General features: G+C 37.9%; 1 protein-coding gene across 1 annotated transcript; it reads right to left on the reverse strand.

Annotated features, from left to right (window-relative positions):
• Positions 1-278: 278 nt before the first annotated feature.
• On the reverse strand, positions 279-2,843 carry LOC110855704. The gene is made up of 7 exons (XM_022104114.2): positions 2,266-2,843; positions 2,077-2,197; positions 1,850-1,992; positions 1,663-1,780; positions 1,282-1,585; positions 979-1,161; positions 279-703 (listed from the first exon to the last, which is right to left on the reverse strand). Exons 1-7 carry the CDS (start codon positions 2,769-2,771, stop codon positions 387-389), a joined length of 1,692 nt encoding a protein of 563 aa, XP_021959806.1. The 5' UTR covers positions 2,772-2,843; the 3' UTR covers positions 279-386.
• Positions 2,844-12,347: the final 9,504 nt, after the last annotated feature.

The following is a 12,347-nucleotide window of genomic DNA, read 5'->3' on the forward strand; positions in this document are numbered from 1 at the left end:
TGACAATATTTAGATTATAAATATAACAAGTTTGTAATCGATTTGTCATTAATTCGTCTATCATTCCTTCGCTTTTGCTACACTCAAGTAGTTCTCCAATATTGCCGAAGGGCTTTTAATTCCGTGAGATAATGGTACGCGGTCTTTCCTCCGTTGTGAGCAGTTTATGAGAACCGATAATATGCTATGTGGATAGTGATATCTGAAAACTTTTAACTATTAATAAATTAGCACCAAAATCGGTAAAATTATTATCAAATAATTCCGTTAATAAATCGTAAAATGCAAGAATCTTTTCGAAAAAGTTTTAATTGTTTGAATTTGTTAAATATTTTACGCCATTGTATACGCAATATTTGCTGACATGAAGTAAATCTGTAAATGCATTATTTTTTCCCACAACTGTCGGGCGCCCATGGCACTTCAGGTAAATCGTCAATTTTGAGCCCTCGTGTGAAATTCGTGGTCCCTTGTGCACCCTCATCTAGATATCGAATGTTATCCATATCTGCAAATTCCAGGGTAAGATTTGTCATTCCGAGTTGGTTTGTCCAACTCATCATCCAAAAATCAGAGTCCCACTCGTCAATGGAGAAAGTTGACTCGGATATTTGAACCAGCCAGGCCAGCCCCCATTTGCCATATTCCCAATAAAGTTGTGGAATTCCGGCCGAGTTATTTTTGAAGGAAATGATCATCTCACCTAATTGAGAAAAATTACATTCGTTAATAATTAAACTAGCCTATAAGCCCGTCCTAAACACGGGCCACATGATTTTTTTTGACGTTGCCAAGGAAATTTGTGTATGTTGCTAAGGAAATTTCAAATCATAATTATAATCAAAATTCTTGTCCCTTCCCTGATTCGTGGAGCCAGAAAGGCGACCAATCAGAATGCAGGAATGTCAAGGAAAATTTTACGGGACGGACTTTTCGAAATTATAATATAGATATGACGCTTGTTTTTAATTTATTTACCATTGAACCCACTTCCATACGTACCAACCGCTTCGTCGGGTGAAATTCTTGCTTCGCTATTCGTATCCTGATTTCTGGTCGGAATCCGAGACAAGTCTGCTAATGGCGTCGAGTCCAATGGAGGAGCGGTATATGTCTTGCTCGAAAAACCATCATAGCTGCCCACACCCTGCTTTGTTGCCCCTAGTTACAAATTTATTTATTAGACACTTGTGTTATCTTTGGTAAGAAATTAATTAATGGGACGCCCCCTTATAAAAAAATGGGTCTTCAAAAAAATACAAGTGCAGAATTTTTTAATACCTCGCAATATCTCAAAGAGCTGGGCCTGAATCCAGGAGTTCGGCATAGATGTCGCATACAAAGTGCCCGGACCGCTCATAGCCATAAAGACTCCAAGTCCTAATTCAGGATATAAGGTCATAAGACTTTCAAAAGGGGGGAGATATCCACCATGCCCAATTCGTAGCCACCCATCATAAACTCCAATATCCAGGCAGAGGCCGTATGCAATGTTCAGGTTTATAATTGAGTCAGGATTGTTTTCAGATTTTAAGGTTCCAGAAGGGGTTAGAGATGATGGTACATATAACCAGTTCATTACTTCCTAAATATCATATTATTTTGATAAGCATAAAACTATATATTCTAATCAAGTATTCATTGTTGGTCATATTTTTTTACGGCAGGTATAATTTGGCTGTCCCCAACTTTTCCCAGGTTTAAATGAAACTGCATATATTTCATCATATCGTTCGCCGAGCTCAAAATACCACCGGCAGCATTTACCAGGACAACACCTCTTTTGTAATTAACGAATAGTTTAATTAATATGACGATACAATTAATTAGTTCAATATTATGTACTAACTTCATGAGTTCTGGATTATATCGATTAAGGACGCCATCTTTCCAGTAGTAGGGAACTGCACGTTGCATCATATTGTTATGATCGTCACTTTCTTTGACCCAAGTTGTGTTAGTCATTCCAATGGAGAGAAGTAGATCAGAAAGCTATTAATGTGCATCAGACAAGTGGAGGAAAATGAATTCATTTATATAGAATTAGCATACAACAAAATGATTAATGTTATGTACCATGTCTTCATACGTAGAATTTGCCAGGTGCGCAATTATATCTCCGGCGATTGCGATAAGTCCATTATTGTAAAGATAAGCATTTCTAAGTGCGCAGTAATTGTAGGCGTATCTTTGTCGGCTAAATAGAAGAATATTTAAATTGAAACCCAAAATTCATTCGAAGTTTCATTTAAATTACCGCCTTACTAAAAGAAATCCCTCGAATTGTTGAAGGTCTGAACCCACATTCCCGTATACTCTGGCAAATAGCAAACCCTGTGGGCGAGCAGGTCACGGAAGGTCACTTTCTCCGAGCGGTACCTGTCTCCTAGAACAAAATCATAACTTGGCGCCAATGTTTGGATTGGCGTGTCCAGGACGGATTGCCCCAATTCAGGAAAGTTTTCATGAAGAAATTTTACGGCAATTACTGCCGTGAAGCTTTTAGTTATTGATCCGATTGAAAATAAAGTGTCACTATCGGCGGGTAGTCTGTTTTCTCGGTCTCTCTGTCCGTACCCGGTTTTATAGAGGAGTTCTCCATTGTTTTTAATTATCGAAATCGCCAAAGCCGGAACATTTTGTTGATTCATTACGTTCGAGATGAGCAGGTCGATTTGATGTTGAGTTTCGGGTGGGATAACATTTTGTGTGGAGACGAAGGGGATAAAAATGAGGGCGAAGAAGTAAATAAATTTAATGGAAATATCCATATCTATCAATTTTATTGCGAATTAATTATTTTCAGTTAAATCCCGAATTTGGAAACCTGGCTTTAACTGGCAGTGACGATTTATTAATATTGCGGATTCATCTTCCGCGTCAATCGTTTATAAAGAATTTGATGACCTCATTACCAACACGTTCATTTAAATAATCAGGTAATTGATTTTAGATAAATCAATTAAGGTGTGCCGGCTTGTTTAATTTTGAGCCGAAAAAGCAAACAAGTTCCATTAACGTGATGTATTTTGAAAACAATGTTTGATAAGAGCCGCAGGTGTTCATTACTCATACGTTTGTGTCATGCAAATCAAGTGACATTTATTTAAGGTACATTGATTATAATAAACTTGTGTATTCTTGATAATATTAACTCGTTTGGCTGGTCGGTACTTTGAACAAATGAGTGATGCATTGGAAGTTTTGCACACGCTCAACTGATAAAATAATTCAGATGAATAAATTACATACCTTTTATCATATAATTAGGCAACAATAATTAATTTGTTTTTACAGGCTCATGATTAAGGTACCGAATTATTAGTCGGCAGTTCCTCAATGAAGTATGTGCAGAAAAGAATGTACATACGTAATTTTTGTAGCATCAAGCCAGTCAGATTTTTACTGAAGCACACGACCTCAAGAAACGGATCAACGGAGCATTTTAACTTTGTGTAGATTTGATTAGCAGTTTCTGGTACACATGAATGTATATCATTCGTACATACATACATACATATGTATTATAATTAATCACACTGAAATACAATAAAATTATTCTTTTACACTTAAGATAGATTATGAAGTATTTAAACCCTAAAGAGTAAGCCTCCTCGCGATTTTAGTTTTTTAACAATGTTTTTCCAATTAGTGTTAATATCAGGAGGAACATAAATAGTTTCCGGATGACAAAATCTACGCAAAATAATGTACAGAGATCATGCATTTACTTTGACATCACAAAGAAATATATGTTTTACTTGCATGCTTAAATACTAATCAAACCAGGAAACCTAGTTTAGCACTTACATATTCCAAAGAGTCTTACGCACCTTGCACGTGTAAGTACCAAGGCATCCTACCCCAATACAATAACCTATACAAATCTAAAATCTACTTATTAAGTGACACCTGTGTAAACGTAAGATAATTAATGCAGCAGAACAGGATGCAGTACTTTTGCATTGGTGACGTATGAGTCCACTTTTCAACCTTGTCAAACTTATTGACATATGCTGTTTGTGGTTATGTATAGTGACAAACTGGTGATGTTCCGATTGATGAGTGATGATCACGTGTGGCGATTGTGAGTATGTTTACTTTTCTCGGAATTCAAAACATCGCGTGACTTCCATTCTCACTGAACAAAGAGCCAAGCCGGTACCTCCACTTATATTATTTAACTCTATGGTAAGTACCCACCCAGGCCTATTCGCCACCTTTGTATTCTCCAAGCCATGCATCGTGTCAAGTAATTGATGGGATCCTTGCACTCGACCAATAAAGTCACCACCGCCACGGCGATAATCGTGGCACACAAAACGAGAACATAAAACAGCGCGGGAAACGCTTCCTCCTGAGAATTAGTGACTTGGACGTTTGACTCTCTAAAATTGGAACTCAATTTTAAAAACAATTTTGCTTCCAACCCTTCATCAAGGTTATGCATTAAAAGTAATTCAAGCTTCATAAAATTGATTGCTTTCCATCTCCCACACACACCCGATTCCGTCAATTTCGTAACACATTTTAATATTGTCGGTGAAATGTGATCGTGATTGACTTGTGTTACAAATTTAAATTCAAAGGGCAGATCGTGGGGACTATCAAGGACTAACCGCTTCCCAATTATTTTTATTGATGAGGTAAATGCATTCAACTCAACTGCTTCGGCAACAATTGCAAAGGTGGCACGCGTCGAAATTTCGGCCTGTTTTGTCGCGATGATTTCCGAGTTTGAAATATTACTCGCAATCGCGCTCAAATTGTAAGTTATGGACGATACAAGGATTATCCGGTTCACAAAGGTCGACAACAGGGTGGCAAATTTTTCCCCGCTTTTTGACGAATCCCTCCTGATAGATTCAAGTAGCGGTGGTAGTATGAATTTTATGAGGGGTCCATGCTTCCCCACTGACTCGATAACTGCGGTGCACATAATTATTGTGAGATTCGATTTCGCTAATTGTCCCAAACTTCTAGGAACAGTGGGAAAGGGTGTAACCGTCAAATCTGACGTGATTGATCCCTGGTACAAATTTTGCATGAGGACGTTACACCCCAAAAACCACACGAAAATCATCGGCACAGCTTTCCGGTGTTTTTGTAAATAATTCGCTATATTGCTACCATACTGACTTAGCAAAATTGATGTAAATGCTATTAAATCACGGAGGAATCTGGTACTATATTCCGTCTTGTTTTTAGGGAGATTGCGTAAATCTCGGTAAAATTGAATCACAACAGATATTAGAATACATGATGACAAAATTAAGGTCCACGTCGAAAGATCGAACGGGGTAAAAACGTTTCCAAAACTACTTTCAGCTTTCGGAAATTTGGTGACGATGGAAAATCTAAATTTTTCAAAACTTAGGGTGAGCAACATCCAGTGTCCGTGATGGTGCTTAAAGTAAAAATCGGATAAAATAAAATTGACCCCGATGATCGAGCGTATGGTTTTATAGTTTTTTACAGCTTTTACGTCCACCGTTGTGAAATTGAGTTGCTTTCCTATCGTATAACTCAGACAATACATGAGAGAATCCTGTGTGTGGAATCTGGTTAGGGGCCACAAGAAGTTCTTTTATCAAAAAGTACAATATTCACGGCATTAATATATGCAGCTAAAATATTTCCCTGCATGTCGATCTTGTCGGTGCCAAATTGAGTCAATCATATCGAGCGAGAAAATGAGCGTCTTAGCTAATGTGAATTTTGGACAATGAAAGCACGGAATTAAAATGCTACCTTCACTGAAAAATATTATCCTTGACGACCTGATAGCACCGGAAAGGTCATCCTCGTGTTGCAATGAATGGGACAGAAAGACAAAGATATATTTGGGGTTTGAGTTGACAGACGTCTCGAATTCGACAGAATATAATGACAGTTTTGAAATAAATAATATTTCTGAACGCGTAGATCTTTTAATACGGTTTTCGCTTTGAAGTTGCGATGTGATATTTGAGAGAGAATTCAAATGTCGTATAATTTTTACACTGTGACGGTACGACAGGGGTGGGAGGTTTTGTACTCTTCCCAAATATCCTCCTCCCCAGACTTGCTAGTTTCTGGCTCGGCGAACCGGTGCGCTCACTTACTTAACTTAGGTGTGGTGGTTCGGCGCACCAGAAATTAGCAAGTCTGCTCCTCCCCCCTGTCCAGTATGAAATGAAGATCAAACTTGTCTATAGCTACAGTGCTCCGAATTCCTAGAGCCAAGAGAATCAGCGATGTCGAGAAGGGACACATTTTTTAATGCAGCGGGTCTGTGGATAAGTACAATTTCTTCAACTTCCGATTTTTTTGTCTGTCGTTATGTTTCACACTTGAGTCGAATGTGATTAAGACATTGACGTCAGTTTGATGCGAACTACCCGCCGAAAATACGCACATGGTTAGTATAGGATAGTAAATAATATCCATATAAAAAGCAGGGTCTTTTGACTGTAGATATCCTTGGAGAATGTTTAGGTAAGGTCATGACGGTCAAATAGTTTCGATAATGTTATCCAAAGCATTCCAAGGTTTTTGGTGATTTGTTTTGGAACATTTAGATAAGCGATGTCAGTCAAAAAGTTCCAAAAATTGTTTTAGATCTTAAACAATATTTTAAAGTTTCAGCGTATTATTTGTACTGGGAGAGTTTGGTTGCCCAGAAAAATGAAACGCTTCATATTATCTACTCAAACTACCTCATAAATATTTTAATCAGCAATTAAATTAAACTCGTTAGCATTTTATGATGTTTGATGAAGTATTTTACTTCTCTTGACAGCAAAACGTTCTCAGCACAAATCGCACATTTTCTCGAACTTAAAAACCTGTACAAAAATGGAGAAATTTTCAACTGACACGACCCTGTCTGCAAATTCTTCAACCCAACCCTGGTAGCATATGACTACACGAGAAGCCAAAATCCTGCACACTAAGAAATATGGGGAACTATCGTATTTATGTATTTATTTATTTATGTACATAATTAAGGATTTCTCTGTATTAAATTTTCCATCAATGGGTAGTAACATTTTACCGCATGGTAAAACAATTTGGTGTGGTTGGGTTAGGAAATCATGGACGTGTAAATTGGATGTGGAAGTTGATGTGTTTCAAAAGACGCAGATGAAAATTGTTACCGGTATGGTAAAAGTTTATTACCAGGCTATGCATTACCATAAGGATTTAACAGATAGGCGCCTGTTTTTGACCACCAGTTTGATAGGGTAATTTATATCGTTTCACGCGGTATTAAAAAAGGGGGTGAGTTTAAAGTCCGTATATATAGCACATTGGCTCTGACAGACTAAGAACATGATAGGTAGGATATGGTGAGTTTAACTAGGTAGGTATGGTGAGTTTAACTAGGTAGGATATGGTGAGTTTAACTAGGTAGGATATGGTGAGTTTAACTAGGTAGGATATGGTGAGTTTAACTAGGTAGGATATGGTGAGTTTGACTAGGTAGGTTTGAGAAGGGTGACGAGGCGGAGTGGCAGAAATGCCGTCCTGCTTATCGTCCACCTGAGTGGGCTGAATGGAGGTGCTGGGTTCAAGTCCTAGTGCCTGCAGTGGGTTTTTCTCGTTTTTCCCCACTGCCAAGCTCAGGTACTCTTCTCCCTCCCTGGGTAATGGCCCATTCGTGGGGTCCAGTGGTTGTAATAAAGGTTTTTTTTTTTTTTATGGGTGGACTCCACTCTGACAGGTATAGTGCACATCTATACTAACGTAGAGTGCAAATCCCTGGGCTGAAGGAAACACGAACACAGACCGTCAGCATGTACCGTACTGGAGTCCGGAATCCACATAGGAGCCAGCGTTATACAGGGGCTGGCTATCCCCAAGAGGACATCCATCGATGAATGTTGTTTCCAAAACTCCAGCCTCCACCCTGTTTGGATCCAGCACCGCGAGAGGATAGGGATTAGTGCTTCTGCCTCCAGGCAGGCCCTCTATCTACTCCGACAACGTGGCAGGTCATATTTGTAAAGAGTAATATATATGGTACCGAGCGGTAGTATTCCATTACGGGATTTCTTAGATTGCACCCCTCTGGATGAGCCATGAACAAACACTCTCTCGTATTAAAACCAAATTAATATTTCATAAGTCGGCGGATGAAGTGGTCAACACCAAAGTAGGCGTTAACTATTGTTCTGAAAGTGTTGGTTTCGTGTCAACCTATACATACCATGTCAAACCACTTCAAAAAATGTATTTGAGGTACTTGTCTAGAAATATATATGCATACTCTTATAGAAAACTGCTATTTAATTAATACTGGTCCGATTACGGATATACATGTGTGTACACTCAAAGTAATCTGGTGTCAATGCAGCGCGGTAAAGTCACATATAGACACCGCGCGATGTTAATTGCCCGCATTAACACCACATTCGTGGTGTCTATATGTGACAACACCGCACTGGATTGAGACCAGGTTATTTTGAGTGTAGTGAAAAGTTACCACACAGAAATAACCTACTAGCAGTCCGTGATGGTATTGATTTGATGATATGTAACTTCTCCCCGGGTTGGTAATCGTTTGACTCCAAGTGGTAAGTTTTTATCGACACAATGGTGGTATACATACTTTCCATACGGATCGGTGTACTTGTATTACTCTACGATGACGCCCACAATTACGGTACCCGTGAAGTCAGATGCATCTGCACACCGATCAGTGACGGTTAACACCGAGTTATGAAGAGTGCGTAAGTATTTATTCTTAGGTTTCGTCGCAAGGACGCAATTCAGTTTTAAGAAAAACAATGGTCGTCAACATTGCCTTCTGCTGATGATCTATATCCTCCTGTGGTCCTTGTCACGGTAATGTCTACATACATACATTTCGTATCTTCGTACATACATACTTGAAGAATTGAAATATTGCGGCGTACATATGTAAAAATTCCATTGCGTGTTCTCTCATCTCAACAAGATTAAACTTGCACACTTTGCGAAAATTGACATGCGCAGAAAGACACAACTTGGCAGCGTTTGCCCTTATAAATAAATATTTGTGCCTCACTTTTAGCATTTTAGCATTTCAAATAACCATTTAATGCATCGTGAAAAGACTTTTGTCCATATTTATTAAAAATTACGTAAATAAAATAATTTATGGGTGCTGCTGGCCATCGTATGTATGGCTTAAACCATCTTTCATGCGAGGCCTATTCGGAATTATTGAGCGTATTCATATTTCTTCGTATCCTTAGTATTCTTCATATCGCAAAATAACTTACGACGCTTACGAGATTTTGTAAGCGTCGTTAGATTTTCTCATCGAAAATCACGTAACTACGCTCACGATTTTTACGAAAGCTGGACCCTTGTTTTATCTTCGTAAACGATTTTACGATACTACGGATACGAAGAAATAACGAATACCCTCATTGTTAAGGGTCACATCTTTTTCATAAATCTCCCTTTGCCAACTTTCACCATTTGGGTTTTCCATGTGGAGTATACTCCATGCCTCCCGCACTCAAAACAAAAATTTGTCAAATCAAAACAGACGGTGTCAATATATGTCTTCACCGCCTTGGTTGTAATTCTGATTCCGAGTTATGATGATTTTGATACCTATAGTTATAATGCTATGACCGGACGTAAAAATTTCAACACCACTCGGAATTAAAATTGTAACCGAGGCGGTTAAGTCATATATTGACACCGGCAGTATTGATTTGACAAATTTTTGTTTTGGGTGCGTCAAAATATGCCAATGAGGTGAACCAAAACAATAATTCCCCACTGTTTATTCTGCGCAGGTTTGAGAACTAGTATTTGTAGGAATTTATGTGTATTTGTGTCAATGGTCAAGCCTAGTCATTAGGAACATTTAAACTTTTCAAATTATTCCACCTTTCTCATTTTACGAATCATTTGAAGAATTGCATCATACTTTATTCCTTCTAGAGATTGGATATCATTTCAGCGTGTCGTTGCTTATTCCACAACATTATCCAAAGTATGGTTTCGAAAACCTTGAATTGTGATAAGTAATTGTGCAAAATTGCAGTTAATCCCGTAACGCTTCTCGACCAATATATGGCTTTGGTGTAAAAAGTATGAGGGTGGAAAGACTTTCCGTCGATACTGTACATGTACATATATATATATATTTGTACATATTATCTGTACATAATACAACTAATTACATAGAAATACAACAAAACTGGTCTTATACACTAAAAGTGTTACAATTATATTGTATTTAAACAGTAAAGATATGTTGTAAGTTTACTCTAGGTTTTGTCGAGAATGTTTTGCGGACTCTCAAAATTGTAGTTAATATCAGAATAAACATACTTCAATCGTTTTGCAGATGAGAAAATCTGCGCGAAATATCTTGCAAAATAATGTATGTACGGAGCACATGCATTCCTTTTAACATCACAAAAAAATATCTCTTTAAGAAACATACCTATTTATGTTTCTTATTTTCATAACTATATACTTTAACACTTTATTTTGTAACACTTACATCCTAATAGATTTACATACGTGCCTTAAATACGCAAACGCGTACAAAGGCCTATGCGCTACATATATGCGTTCTCCTAGTAAACCATGCACCGTGCTAAGTAGCCTACATAATCGCCCAGGTGCCGCATGAAAAGTCTCCCGGTTTCTACAACCTTCTTGATCGCAAACCTGCACTCAACCAGGACAGTTACCACCGCCGCCCCGATAATCGTGGCACATAAGTCGAGAAAGTAATAAAGCGCGGGAAACGCGCTCTCCTGCGAATTCAAGATTTGGACGTTTGGCTCCTTAAGATTGGAATTGAACTTTAAAAAGAGACATGAGAAATATGAGATATAGTGAGATTTATGAGCCATGCACTAGCGCCACCTAGCGGACGTGGTCACGAACTACAAGTTTATCTCATTATTTCTCATATTTCTCACTCAGCCCCAAGTGAGATGATTGATATATATCATTAAATCTCACTAAATCTCACTCAGTGATAAATATCGCTTGTAACCCTGCTTTGGGGCACTACCGCACGTATGTATAATGTAAAAAAGGATTTCTCGGGAGCAGATTTTATACCATTTATAGTAACATTTTACAATTTACATAGTGGAAACAATTTGGTGTGGTTGGGTGTAGAAATAACTAGGTGTAGAAATCATGCAGGTGGAAATTTAATTGTGTTAAGGTGATAAATGACTCACGATTACCGTTATGGTAAAAGTTTATTATGGAGCTATGCTATATCGTAACGTTCTAGGCTCATATTTATCAAAAGTAATATATATCGTACCATGCGGTGTTATTCTGTTACTAGATTTCTTAGAGTGCACCCCTCTCGTTGGACGATAAACATGCACTCTCTGGTAATAAAGGCAAATTAATTTTTCATGTCTATCGCTGGACGAAGTGGTAAAGTCTAAAGTAAGAGGTAACAAAAGTGCTGGTTTCATGTCAGCCGCTCAACACGATTTAGAACCACTTTAACATATTTATGTTTCTGCTACGTCGCGATATTTATGCACACTCTTAGCAAACTGGTAATGAATTAATACTGGTCGTAATGCAGATATCTACAAAGGTATGACTGACAGCATGACTATCACAATTTATACCGCAATGAATAAAAAACGGCATGACGACAGCGACAATTTCGGTTTATTTTAGTTTGCTATGCTAATTTTTCATTCAATTCCCGTTCGCGAAAAAAAGTTTCCTTAATCATTACCAACAAATAGAACACCATAGTACCTCCACGGGTGACTATTTATCTCCAAGTTATTTAGTGTGTACATATATTGTGTATGCATGTATCTACACACTCAGGAGGACAACCCTTCACCGACAGAATCACCGATTTCGATGGCCTTTGGATATGTTGTAGTCCTAGGTGAGTCTAGCAAAAGTGAAGAAAGATTTCATTCAATGGCCCCATTTGCGCCCGCCACACCCACTCAAAGGTGCGAAAAACACGAAAAATACCCTGTTTTCGTTCATTAAAAAAATCACCAAAAATCCAATTTTGATCGGATTTTCATAATTTAAGCGTTTTTGTGATCTTAGATAGTTGTTTTATCATATCCAATAGCAAACTCAAATTTTTTGAAATTTTGATTTTTTCGAAGGCTACCCCAGGTCAGGAAATTTTCGAAAATACTCAAAAAATTAAAAAAATTGAGTTTGCTATTGGATATGATAAAGCAACTATCTAAGATCACAAAAACGTTTAAATTATGAAAATTCGATCAAAATTGGATTTTTGGTGATGTTTTGAATGAACGAAAACAAGGTATTTTTCGTGTTTTTCGCACCTTTGAGTGGGTGTGGCGGGCGAAAATGGGGCCATTGAATGAAATCCTTCT

This window comes from Folsomia candida, unplaced genomic scaffold (genome assembly GCF_002217175.1).
Source record: "Folsomia candida strain VU population unplaced genomic scaffold, ASM221717v1 Fcan01_Sc013, whole genome shotgun sequence".
NCBI classification, from domain to species: Eukaryota; Metazoa; Arthropoda; class Collembola; order Entomobryomorpha; family Isotomidae; genus Folsomia; species Folsomia candida.